The sequence below is a fragment of the Lissotriton helveticus genome, chromosome 4_1 (assembly GCF_964261635.1).
Source record: "Lissotriton helveticus chromosome 4_1, aLisHel1.1, whole genome shotgun sequence".
NCBI lineage: Eukaryota > Metazoa > Chordata > Amphibia > Caudata > Salamandridae > Lissotriton > Lissotriton helveticus.
Window position 1 is genome coordinate 135,172,343 of NC_136063.1, and position 14,394 is coordinate 135,186,736.

The 14,394-nt window shown below is 43.3% G+C and overlaps 1 protein-coding gene across 2 annotated transcripts in view; it reads left to right on the forward strand.

Annotated features, from left to right (window-relative positions):
* OPLAH (5-oxoprolinase, ATP-hydrolysing) overlaps positions 1–14,394 on the forward strand; it is a 270,496-nt gene that overhangs the window by 208,095 nt on the left and 48,007 nt on the right. For both annotated transcript variants that reach the window (XM_078686543.1, XM_078686544.1), the window contains exons 17-18: positions 8,490–8,650; positions 10,071–10,172. In XM_078686543.1, coding sequence (XP_078542669.1) covers positions 8,490–8,650; positions 10,071–10,172 — 263 coding nt within the window. The remainder of the gene's footprint in view (positions 1–8,489; positions 8,651–10,070; positions 10,173–14,394) is intronic.

A 14,394-nucleotide genomic window follows, 5' to 3' on the forward strand; every position in this document is an offset into this window, starting at 1 on the left:
CAGCTGAGCTATTTAAGAGCATGGCTGACCTCCTGCCGCGACATTTACTCGGCATGTTCCAAGATGCCGAAGAGGAGGGACAGTTTCCCCTGGATCTCAGACAGGCTACGATTATCCCGATCCACAAACCAGGGAAGCCCCCGGAAGACTGTACCTCATACCGTCCCATTTCCCTTCTAAATGTGGAGGCCAAGATATATGCAACCATACTGGCTTCGCGCATGAGGAGGATCATCCCTGGCTTGATACACATGGATCAGACAGGGTTTATTCCAGAGAGGGCTACCAGATATAATTTGAGAAGGACGCATAACTGGCTACATGTGGTAAAAGATAGAGCTGAGCCACATTGGTTCATGTCCCTCGACGCCGAAAAGGCGTTTGACGCTGTCCATTGGCCCTTCCTCGAGGGAGTACTAGAACGGCTGGGTTTTGGGCCCAAATACAGGAGGAAAATTGGTCTGTTGTATACAGGCCCTGGGGCCCGGGTAAGGGTCAATGAGGTGATGTCGAGGACTTTTTCCATACAGCGGGGAACCCGGCAGGGATGCCCCCAGTCACCCTTGCTATTTGCCCTGACAATCGAGGTGATGGCCTCCGCGATCCGCCAAAACGAGAAGATCACAGGGTTCTATAACAGCCAGACAGACACGCAGAAAAACTTTCCCTCTACGCCGATGACGTCCTCCTCTATGTCACACGGCCAGACACTACAATACCGGCACTGTTTGATGAACTACCAAAATATGGCGCGCGATCAGGATATCAGATTAATTGGCACAAATCGATACTTTATGATCCCCAAGGGCGTGAGGAGTGGCCTCATCTGCCACAGACTCTACAAAACGACCAAGGAAGGCTGCCAGTACCTGGGGATATTCATCACTGCTGACAGAGACACCTCATATAATCGTAATATCGCTCGGATCGTGCGTGACTTCAAAGCTGACGCAGATAGGTGGCAGTCCCTCCCCTTGACAATACTTGGTAGGGCAGCGATGTTCAAAATGATATCTCTCCCAAAATTTCTCTATGCCTTTCAAATGAATATTTCCAGATACCGTCCAAGACGTTCCGAGACATACATGCGGACCTCCGGTCATTCTTATGGCTAGGGAGACACCCCAGAGTTGCACTGACAACGTTACAGAGGCATCAATATGATGGGGGGGATCTCTCTTCCTGACCTAGAGATCTATTACTGGGCAGAACACCTAGCCCCCATTAATGACTGGCTCCACGCACCCGCCACCCACCCCACATATGCTCTAGAACGATACCAAATGGGTGCACACTCGAGTCTGTATTACATATATGAGGAGAAGGGACAGGCTGGACTTCTGCTGGCCACAAGGATTACACTGGGGGCATGGAATAGAGCCACGAAGGTCACCGGATGGGCACACAGGGCTACGAAGCAGACGCCGATATGGGAATGCTCCTGGCTCAAAGAGCTACGCAAATTGAAAGGGTTCCGGGGATGGGATGACATTGGCATCTCAACGCTAGGGGACGTCATCAACAACGGAACACTGAGACCCTTTACTTCCCTGCAGACTGACTTTGGGCTACAGCGCTCTCAATTCTTTAAATATGTACAATTGAGGCATGCTTACTTGGCAGAAGGGACACTGCGAGAGCCACTCCCAGACTACGCACCACTAGAGGGCTGTTTGCTGCAAGAAAAGATCCCAGGGAAGGCGGTCTCCCTAACCTACAAAACAGTTATGAATAATAGACCGAACACACTGGCGGGCCTCCGAGACACATAGGAACAGGAAGTGGGTGAGATGGATGAGGTAGACTGGGGGGGGTACTGATGCATCCTAGAGAGGTAGCAATTAAATCACGCCTACGCCTAATCCAGTTTAAAATCGTACACAGGGTATATTACGACAGAGGGAGGCTATGTAAAATGGGAAGGTGTCGGACCCCAGCTGCTTACGATGCAGGCAGGAGAACGGGACTTTCCTACACACACTATGGACATGCACACATATACAGGCCTATTGGAGCGCGATCACCACTGAATTGAGCAACGTATTAGGGATAGACATTCCATTGGAACCGAAGCTGATCCTGTTGGGAATGACCAATGATATAGATCTGGCCTGCCCACTGCTAATATTTCTAGTGTTGGCCTTGGTGGTGGCCAAGAGAGACGTAGCTAAGAAGTGGGGAGCGGCTGACACGCCACAGATAGGGGAATGGAGGAAGGGATTAGACATTTACATGGCGGCAGAGAGAGTCACATATAAAGCGAGAGGCTGTCCGAGGAAATTCCGCAAAGTGTGGGGTAAATGGAGACAATACCATGGCCTAGACGGGGGTCTCTGAAGGGATCAAAACAATTACGAGTTGACTACTAGACGTAAGGGACGTAGTGGGGCCCAAGATGAGGGGTGTGGAAAAAACACCGAGGGAGCTGTAATGGATGAACAATTAGACTGTGACAATGGAGAGTTACACCTTGACGGGTGAGGGCGGGATGTGGGGTTAGGGATACAGGGTTACTACCTGTTGATGATGTGCATGTTCTAGATACTGCCTTGTGGGGAAAGTGATGCAACTGTTCTACAAAGATGGTACTGACAATTAGTATTGCCTCTTGGGGTTATGACAGTCTATACGTTGGGGTATGGGTGGAGGGGGGAAAAGAAAAGCAGATGCAAGAACTTCCTGCAGAACAGTTGCAATTATCCATTGTTATTATGCTTTTATTGTTTTTACGGATAACGCTGCCCGGCCTCCGGGATATGGGGTCGCTGGCTGTGTCATGTTTTGTTTAACGACCTATACATCGCTACTGTCGGAAGCAGGAATGTTGTAAACAAAGACTGTGCACTGTATGAATCTGCAATAAAAAATAATAATAATAAAAAAAAGATTGATTTGCATATGACTGGGTCTGAACTGGGGTGGCGAAGTGAGCTAAAGAACGATGATGAATTCAACCCAGATCTGTGACTGGAGGTGAGTGTCTGAAAAGTTTCAGCGCTCCGTCCATCATCTCCTAGAGTTTGCTTTGTTTGCCCTAAGTTGGCAGCGATGCCCAGACCTGGGTCCCTCTCTCACTTTGCCACAGGATTCAAGCAAGCCTGGCTGATGAGGGGTGTTACCCTGAAAGTTGTCCCAGGATGCTTGTTTCCGGTCCAGGGAAGAGCTGGCTTGACAGTTCTGGCTGGACTATTCCTATGAGTAATAGGATCAAGATTGATTTGCATATAGCTGGGTCTTAATTGGGATGGCAAAGTGAGCTAAAGAACAATGATATATTCAACCCAGATCTGTGACTGGGGGTGAGTGTCTGAAAAGTTTCAGCGATCCATCATCTCCTTGTGTTTGCTCATGTAAAGCTTTCTTATACCTTTGGGTCAAGTTTGCCCGATATAAAATACTGGGAAAAAAATATGCCTGAGGGTGGCTTGGTTCTCTGCCCTGGAAGTGGATCCTCCCTGTTATCGGGTGTGTGGCAGCTACAGTCACCCTATAGCGCCCAGCTCACAGATGGCCTATGATTAACTGCTAATAGTCGTATGTGTTTAACATGCTGGCTCCCCATCAACGCCATAGCTCAAGTGAACAACAGGAATATCTCCCTTCCAACCTACAGGTGCCGGCTTGACACTTCTGCAACTGTGCATAAGTGAGTCAGTACAAAACATTTAGAACTGGTCAAGTTTGCAGTTAAACCCACATGCTTTACCAAATCAGTCACAAAGATGCCACCACATGTTCTTTGGTACTGTGCGACAGGCAGTCCTGCATTCATAATGGATAATTTAACACTACAAGTTCCAGAATGCCCCGAAATAAAATAGAGTAAGTTAAGGCATTCGGACATTGAGCAACAGGGATTACAATGAAGGCTCTCACATTTTAAGCTAACATTAATACACCAAAAACAATTAAATGAAAACAGGGAAGGCCATACCTACATGCAGATAAGAAGCGTGAAATGTGTATGTATATGTAAATGTAAATGTGTTTGTATTTATATAGCGCCTTCTACCCTGACGTCTCGTAGCGCTGTATTCATACCGCTGTGGAACCCTTCCTGGCTTTCCTGTGAAATGTCCACTCCTGGGCACCCCCAAGGTGAAACCAGGCATCCCAGCGCTGCTGGGGCCGTTGTGGATACTAAGCAAGCTATTGCCCAGAGTCACAGAGTGGGACCCATGATTAGACTAGGCACCGAGGCGAGAATTATCAGGTCTGGGGAAATTGTGTCCAAGAGCCGCCGAGGCGGGAATTGAACCCTAGTCCCAGGCCAGACCTCTGCATCAGGGTCTGCCGCTCTAACCATTGAGCCACGCTTCTCCTTAGCTTTCAAGTGGCTTTGACTTTGTAACCCCCAACATGGTATTTCCAGTCACCACTTGCAATGATAAACAAAACTATAAGTTTCAGAAGGATCGTTAACTTGATGACGGAGAGCATTTGACAGCTTTAAGGTAACAGTGAGTTTCAAATCCTATTTTACAGAGAACAGTTTAAACCGAAATCTCCAACTGTCATTCACTTAAAAAACACCAACAACGTCTTCTTGTTTTGAAGTTGTGATCAGATTGTACCCCTCAATTTATAACATCAGTGGAATTTTAGGACAAACGCATTGTCACTTATGTTTTTAGTCTGAATGCACAAAGCAATAAATGTTCCGGTTCGTCACCTCACTCAGCGCAGTTATGGTTAATGTTTAGCGGCAGACAAGCCACAAAACAACTAGAAACAAAAACACTAAAGAGATGAGAGGACTCGCCTTCAGCCACCTCTGTGCTTCGTTGAAGGCCGGCTCGCAGTTTTCGATGGGGATGTCTTCCACTCCATGGCAGGCGGGGATGGTGGCGGCATGGATAGGGATGGTCAGAGAGCGCGCTGAGACTTTTTGCTAATGTGGAGCTGAGCTTGAGTTCCAGCTGCCTCAACAGTCAGTCCTGCAGCCTCAATGAATTGAACGAGGAAGCGGCAGGTCACACGCCCCTTCGCTGTGGCTTCCGCTGTCTGGGACTAAATAGCATAGAACAGAACCTCAGAGTGTCAGGAAGGCTGGATCACTCTGCAGAGAACTAGCACAGGGCACCCAGAGGACTGGGTACAATCACAGAGCATGAGCACCCCTTGCGGAGGACTGGACACGGCAAGAAAAACATAATAGCCAAGTGGTCTCAAGTCATGCGTTCCAAGTGTGGGAAGCGGTGTTACTCGCGGTCTTTTTGCCAATAGCAGGAAAGCTGTGAAGCCAGAAACACAAGGGGTGTATGCATCAACATTTGAATAGTTTGTTAGAGAGCAGTTCAGCTTGAAGGCAAAGTGTGAGCTCGCTGTACCCCTCATGTATCCAAACACCCCCCCCTCCGGACGACGGAAGGGAAGTGCTGCGTTGTTGAACGGAGGGTGGGGGAAGGGCTCATATTGTGAAGCGTGAGGGGGTAATCAAAAATAACCAGCATGGATGGTGTGAAGAGGTGCCACAGGGCAAACAAAACAAAACAAGCCGATTGCATGTGCACTTTGCAACATTGAAAAGCACTACAGAGCGAGGATACACATAATAGGCTAATACTCCAGGGGAGGAGCAAGAAGTTGGGACGTGTAACACTAAGAAACCATAGGCAAACAAGCTTTTTAAAAGGACACACACTTTAACCAATCGGCTGCAAGGGCGTGGCCAACGCCCGTAGAAGTGAATACACAATGCCTCACAGGGCAGCTCATGTGCGCTGCTAGGTTCGACCTAAAAACTAACGTTATGATTTAGGAAAGAAGCAAAACATTTTGCAAGGAAATGCAGGGGGATACTGTCTCGAGATAGTGGGTTTTTACACCATTAAGGCTTGCCAGTTGCCAGTAGACTAAAGTGAACAGCACATTGAATCAGAAGTGTGTTATGATGTATCCAACTTTGCAATATGAAGGCCTTTCTTGAGACTCGTTTCAGCACAAATTAAAAGGTAACATTGTCGACTCTTCTTGTATGCACTCCCATTTGATTCTGGCAAATTCACTTTCCCTTCAATGCTCTGGAAACTGTTTTTAAGGTAGAATGTAAGCGATAACATTATTTTATATTCACAGAGGTATGGGATTAGCTGCATTGGTGCATTACTGTTACAGAGGTCACCAGTCTCCCAGTTTTGTTTTTAGCATAGGCCAACATATTATTGATTCACCTATGTATCCAGAATGCAGGACTAGTATCAAACTTATCAAAGTCTAAAGCTCTACGCCTATCTGTCTGGCAAGCTGTTCATCTTTGGTGTCTCCCGGCACATCTGCAGGCAGGACACCATCAGACTGCAGACTAAGAAGTTTAATAAAGAAAAAACAAGGCAACATACCTTTTCATCTTCGCACCCCGGATCTGGAACCACATGCCCATAATTCATTAGGACTGCCTCAATGCTGATCTAATTTAGGAAAGAATTGATCGCCAACTCTTTAGAAAACACTATGATTCAATCCCAATCTCACAACCGCCTCCCTCTCCACTTACTTGTTGACTGAATCCTTGCCTTTGACCCTGTACAGTGCTGCACTGCCTTTTGGCTAGGTCCATGCTATAAAAATGGTACATACGTATATAAACATATACATACATACAATATTAACAATGAGGGCTTGGACCTGATGTTCCTATTACAGTTTAACAATTTGTCTTTTGCCTACTTATAGCCTTCTAATGCTTTTGGACCTCAGTCATACTGGAATAATTTATCTTTAAAAAAAAACTTTTAATTGGGTTTTCATTATCTTGACATAGAAAGAAAATCATAATGCAAGTTATAACAAGGAAGAACAAGCAGCGAACAATCATTACAGACACGTTCAAAATGCCCCTGTCGTGTGAGACCTCAAGATACGTAAAATAGTGACGTAGGTGAGATTATAGATAGTCATTGTTGTGTTACGGTCTACCTAGACCCAAGGCAATGAAAACATTAGGCTCTTTAGCTTGCTCTCAATATTTCCATATTTTCTCGATTTCTGCGGGCATCCTCTACCCCAGTGGTACTTAGCCTATGGTCCAAGGACCCCTGGGGGGGCCAGGAGGCCTACTCTGGGGACAACAACTGTTTTGCAAAATTATATAATATTAAAATCTATCAATTAAAATGATAAAAGTATATACAAATAAAGAAGCAAAATTGAATATATGAAATTGTTTTCTATATTTTTGTGTTTTGAGGGTCAATTCACCAGAATTGCTCAGTCCATGGGTCCCCGGCTTCCAAAAATGACTCTGTGTGGGCCCCTGGATTCTAGTAATAACTCAATGAGGGTCCACACAAGTCAAAAGGTTAAGAACAGCTGCTCTACCCTGTTGTATTGACTTGTCTAGGACATACACCAGTCCTTTCTCCTTCTCTAGGTATGTTTACTATCTTAGTTTATAAAAAAAGAAAGAAGATATTGTACTTGGCTATGAATGAGAGTGCTTGCGCGTTGTTAAGAAACTTCAACATTTGCATTGTTTTTGCAGTAAGATCACGACTCACGCTATGTAGGAATTGGGCACTTTAACAAACCTACCTATAATCACTTATCTGAAGGAGCACATGCATCCAAAACCTTTGGCTCTTTGTTTAAAGATATCTTCTAACTTAAATTGTATTTTCTTTTTTTTAATATCGCCAAATGTATTAATTGAATTAGAGAGAATGGTTGGGGACTTGGGTAACTGAATTGCATATCATTGATATTGTATTTTTTTTAATCATAGGTTACGTTTGTAGTTTATGTGTAATACATTGAAACTTTATTATTGTTACCACACAATTTAGCCGTAATACACGATAAGTGTTATTTTTACTCTAGTAAAACAATAACTGTCCTGGCACAGCGAATAGTGCTCATTTATTCTACTCACTATGGAATTCGGAAAGAACACGAGGCAAAAGGGGATGCAGACCTGTACCCTGACATAAGACATATGCAGAGGTGGGCAGGCAAGGAAGTCTAATCTAGGGAAGCTCAACTGTTGCAAGAATGGTCTGATAAAGGGCATGTCCATACAGGGTAACCATTGCCTGATGCAGCCTAATCCACCACATAGGATAAATGACTTTTCCTCAGAAACTGCAGCCAAGGGTACAGGGATGTTTGGCGGGAGGAGGGGTAATTCTTTTTGACGGCATAGTTCTATTTAATATTGTGTTACGCTGTGATTTTACTCCCCACTGGGAACATAAATACTAAATAGACCATAACTATAACCTGGTCCCCTTTTTTTCAGAGGCTGCTCTGATGATGTGGACGGGAGGTCCATTTCAGAGGATGTTCAACCTGCAATTTATATTGTCAACTATTTATTATGCTTTACCATGGATACTGTAGTACAAATTAACCACCACATTTCGTCTTTGTGGCCCTTATTGGGTCTATATCAGTGTTTTGACTTCTTCAGGTCTCTCTGGAAATGGTACCACTCAGGATATTGCATTAAAAGTGTTTTATTTTGCCAAACTCTGGTCTTTTTTTTTGTCTAGAGCAAATGGGTCGCATTCTACAACGGACCGCCATTTCCACCAATATCAAAGAGAGGCTAGACTTCTCTTGTGCGCTCTTTGGTCCAGATGGGGGGCTGGTGTCCAACGCGCCCCACATACCTGTGCACCTGGGGGCCATGCAAGAGACCGTCCAGTTCCAGGTAAGGCACTAGAGAACAATACTAAGCGACTAGTTAAAGGCACCTCTATACTTAGCCGATTTTTAAAGGTATCCCCTGCGTGATATGATACAACTGGTAAAATGCGAATCACAAAACTGTAATTTGCTGCATGGAATGCCGTTTATAGTTTGTGCAGGGAGTGCTGACATAGCAGGTGGTATTACACAAATAAATGGTACTAAGTAGAGCTGCGGCAAAGACATCCTAATGGTTACTCGTGTATACAGGATGTGTCTCTGTGGGAGCTTGTAGTCTGTTGTGATCTCATGAGGATTTTGCATGAACTTCCCTTGCAGCTTCAGAAGTGTTTCAGCAGTGAATATCAGGTGACCAAAAATGTGCTCTTATGATACTAAATTCAAGTTTCTGATTTATAGCATCAGCATTATTGGGATCTTCCAACCATCAAGTGCACTTATGATGGAAGAAAATCTACAAGTATGTTGGAATTTCCAGAAGCGCTTAAACATGCATAGTGCGCTACTAATACGTAAATGCCCAAAAACTCACCGAGCACCCACAAACTCACAGGCTTGGGGGAATTTAGAAACATTTTTCTGATTGTCCCACCCTGGAAATGCACATAAACACAGGAGTAAATGTATTTCCAATATGAGATAGGGCAGGGTTGTGTAGAATAGACTTTTTCACAAGGGCAAATGTTTTTGGTGAAATATTATAAAATGTAACCACATCTACATGATTTACTCGTTTAGATTTCCTTTTATCTGGAAAATCTGCAAAAGGAAATTTAGTCTAGTATGAACACTCATGGAAAATGACAGTTCATGTGGATTTCTCCCAAAAGTTGGAACTGTATACAAGGAGTAGGCATACGGAAGTATATTTATAATTCTTTGCAGCCATTCTTCGTGAATCGGTAGTCTCACATTGAAACTGAACACTTATTTTGGTATAAAATATTGGTATTTCACAATTGAACATTATAATCTCCAGATCTGGAACCTCCTAATATTATTTCCTGTGACCCAAGATCTATTCATATAATCTACTGAGAACATTCTACAGATGCCCCTCACAAGGCAATCAAACATGAGCGCCCAGCAAATTTTACTAAGGGATCTGTAATTTAGCTTGTTCCATTTGGTATCCTTTCATGTACCGAAGTCTTGATTAAATATCTGATACAAACACATTAATCTATGCTTTAAAGTGTGAGTTTGTTAGTTCATTGATCTGTTCATTCATTAATGTTCTCTTACATTGGTCATTGTGTTACTTGCTATATAAATTTATGAGTTATTTCCTTTATTTATTGACTAACCTTATTGTTTTTGTATCCATCTACTTGTTAATTCACATTTTTGTGTATCTATATTTATGTGAATTCATTGGTCTATTCATTTACCAATAGCTCACCTTTCTTCTATTATTGTAGATCTGCAACCTCGGTGATGACATTAAAGAAGGGGATGTGATCCTGAGTAACCACCCCAGCGCTGGTGGAAGTCATCTTCCCGATCTGACTGTCATCACACCTGTGAGTACGGGCTATATACATTGATAAAGACAATCTGTAATCGCTCTGCAGTGTTTACCTCCAGTGTTCCTTCAGAATCACAGGGCAGGCGGAATCACAGGGCTGGCTAGTGGTCCTACAGCTAAATATGGGATCCTAGGTGGAAGATGTTTACATACACTCAATTGGGTTTGTACAAAATGTTAAGCCGTGAAGGCTTAGCTCACAAGCAAGTCCTAGGACAGTAATGCGGAACTTATTTCGGATCACTTGGTTTCTCGCATACCCAAAAGGCTGGCACTAATGCGGGGACTTCTCTCTCAAATGTATGACCTTTCACCAATGTTTGTGGGATTGGCGTTAGAGTAGTTACTATGAAACCCCAATCAAATCAATGCACTTCCCCCAATGAAGGTAGAATACTAAATCTCACTCTTAAACATATGCACTTTCTCTAACACTGGTGGAACTGCAGATGTAAGGATAAATCTCACCTCCCGAAATATATTAATTTTTCCCATTATAGGCAGGGCTGAAGTTAGAAAAGTGAGCATGACCCCTTCCCTCCCTCCCCCACCCACACACACCTACACAAATACATGCACTTTCTTCATTATTTGTGGTGACTGGTGTTTGAATAGTGTACTTTGAACTCCAGACCTGCTGTGTCAGTGTGACTTTCAACTCGTGCACAAATATAAACTATTAGGGCCAGATGAACGACAATTATTTGCGGCTGCAAAGGGGATTTCGGCCCCTTTACGACCTCAAATTAGGTCAGCCCAATGTACTAAACCTATTTTGCGAGTTTCTAATCAATTAGCGACTCGCAAAATAGGGTTAGCGACTCGCTATTAGGTAGTGGCGTGCCAAGGGCGTCCCTTCCTAATAACGTCTCCAAAACCTATGTATGAATGTTTTGCGACCGCTGTTGCTGTCGCAAAATACTCACAGTTTACCACCCTTTTCAGAAGGGTGGTAAGGGACCCCTTCCCCTTTGGGAATGCATGTGCAAATACATTTTAAGGGCAGGCAGTGGTCCCAGGGACCACTGCCAGCCCTTAAATTATTGTACTGAAAAGTTTTTTTGTTTTTTTTATGCATCCTGTTTTCCTTTAAGGAATACGGGCTGCATTTAAAAAATACTGCTTTATTTAAAAGCAGTCCCAGACTGGGAGGTCTGCTGAACTCAGCAGGCCACCATCCCTGGGAGTGGCAGCCATTCCCAATGGGGTCGCAAATTGGTACAGCCTCATTAATGGTATACAACCTTTACAACGCAACTTTTACAACGACCTACCATTACCACGCATTTTTTACAACGCAGGATCCATTACAACGCATACCATTACCACGCATGTATTTACAACGCAGGTACTTTTACAACGCATACCATTACAACGTAAGTATTGGTAAGTATATTATTTTATTAAAAATATTATTTGGGTTTTTGGGTAAAGGGGTATTTTTAGGGTTCAGGGTCAGTTTTCAGTTTTTGGGTAAAAGGGTATTTTTAGGGTTCAGGGTCAGTTTTCAGTTTTTTTAGTAAAGGGGTATTTTTAGGGTTCAGGGTCAGTTTTCAGTTTTTGGGTAAAGGGGTATTTTATAGGGTTCAGGGTCAGTTTTCAGTTTTTGGGTAAAGGGGTATTTTTAGGGTTTAGGGTCAGTTTTCAGTTTTTGGGTAAAAGGGTATTTTTAGGGTTCAGGGTCAGTTTTCAGTTTTTTGGGTAAAGGGGTATTTTTAGGGTTCAGGGTCAGTTTTCGGGTAAAGGGGTATTTTTAGGGTTCAGGGTCAGTTTTCAGTTTTTGGGTAAAGGGGTATTTTTAGGGTTCAGGGTCAGTTTGGGGTTTTTGGGTAAAGGGGTATTTTTAGGGTTCAGGGTCAGTTTTGGGTTTTTGGGTAAAGGGGTATTTTTAGGGTTTAGGGTCAGTTTTGAGTTTTTGGGTAAAGGGGTATTTTTAGGGTTCAGGGTCAGTTTTGAGTTTTTGGGTAAAGGGGTATTTTTAGGGTTCAGAGTCAGTTTTGGGTTTTTGGGTAAAGGGGTATTTTTAGGGTTCAGGGTCAGTTTTGGGTTTTTGGGTAAAGGGGTATTTTTAGGGTTCAGGGTCAGTTTTGGGTTTTTGGGTAAAGGGGTATTTTTAGGGTTCAGGGTCAGTTTTGGGTTTTTGGATAAAAGGGTACAGGGTAAAAATTTAATATATTTAAATTTAAATTACATTAAATTAAATTGATTAAATTAAATTAAATTAATTAAATTGCATTAAATTAAATTAAATTAAATTAATTAAATTAAATTAAATTACATTATATTAATTTTAATTAAATTAAATTTTAAAAAATATTATATACTTACCAATACTTACGTTGTAATTGTATGCGTTGTAAAGGTATATGCGTTGTAAATACATGCGTGGTAATGGTACTTCGTTGTAATGGATTCTGCGTTGTAAAAATTGCGTGGTAATGGTAGGCGTGGTAAAAGTATGCGTTGTAACGTCATACATCCCTCATTAATATGCATGAGGCATGCATTTGCGACCCCATTGGGAATCCCAAGCAGTGTCTCAGACACTGTTGTGTATCAAAATTAGCGAGTCACAAATGCGCCGCAATTTGCGTCTCACTAATTGGCGGGTCGTACACCTGGCCCAAAATCCTATCAACGCTATCATTTACCCACAAAGCATGAGGAAATGGCTTTCTGGATTACTCATAAGACCAAGCAGTGTATGCGTACACTATGCCCCAAGATAAACACAGAATACTGACTATGTGTTTCCTTCCTGGAATGGTGCCTCCTGTTGAGGAGTGCAAAACCTGGGGTAGCACCTTTGCATGCATTTACACTAGAACGCATGGCAGCACACTTCATTGGCAGTCCTCCCTGATGTACTTAGACAGGTACAAAATGAGCACGGAGCTGCACCAGCTTTGGTCTTAAGAATGGAATTAACAGGGAACTTCTCTACAATGTTCGCTCTCATCCTAAGCAATCTCAAGGGAGAGGCTTCAGTTCTGGCTATACTTCAGAGACTGGAAGCAGTTCCAGTTCAAGACCGTGAACAGGATCTACCAAAAATAATCACAGAAATGTATATCTGTAGGTAGAGTGTACTCGACCTGTTAAGCCACATTTAAAACCTAAAGGCTACACTAATTGTTCCGTTAAAGATAAATCTGCAATGGAAGGAAGGGAAAAACAGAAAGATAAAGGACTGGAACATCCGCTTCATGGAATCCGACAGAGGTTGCTATAACTACACGCTTGGGAGCCAGGCACTTCCAAATACAAGGAAAAGAAATGTGGGTCACAACAGTAAAATTCAAAAGTGCTACCTCGGTCAAGGTGTCGCGGACGCTGTGACCTTGTTTTTGAAGTGCTGCATCTGGTAGAGGCGTGGCAAGAGGCATGGTGACACAGGCGCATATTGCTCAACCTATTTAAAAGTGAGGGGAGAAATAAAATATCACAAAAGGGGTCCAGCAACCCTTTGTTGCCTACCGCAGGCTCCCCTGCAATGCAAGTTAAAATAAATGGCATTGAAAAGGAACATATAAAATTAAAATAAAGCTGAGAAGTAAGGGAAGAGCCCTTACAGGAGAGCGCCGCTATGCGCTTGGGAGCCAGGCACCTCCAAATATAAGGAAAAGAAATGTGGGTCACAACAATAAAATTCAAAAGCGCTACCGTAGTCAAGTCAAAAGCTCTACCATGGACACTTGTATTACTTGACTAAAGCACATTTTGCTTCCATCGGAAAAATCTTTATGGCTGTTTCTCCCATATCAGCACTAGAAGCGGCTACCAAGGCAGACATTCCTAATCTTAGGTGACAGTGCTGCTCAACATGCAGAAATACATGCCCTGCTACGTGCATTACAAAAGGCTGATCGCCAGTTTTCACACTTATCGTGTCCGACTCATCCTTCTGTGTGCAAGGTTACAATGTTGATTTGCAACATTGTCGGTTGGATACGTTCAAGGATTCAAATGGAAAGGGGTCTGTCTTACAAGACAAGCTTCCATCGGTCCATGTGAGGCACCCTTTGGGCCATCAGCATGATGGTTAGAGTACCAGTCCTTACTAGATCTTAAACGGAAGATCGACACAGATATCTTAACAGCCATAAATGCAACCAAGCAAGCTGTGAAACCGCCTGCCGGTTTTCCTTCCAAATACTCCTACACCGTTAATTCAGATGACATTCTTGTAGTCTCGTTACCAGGAGTAGGAGACAGAA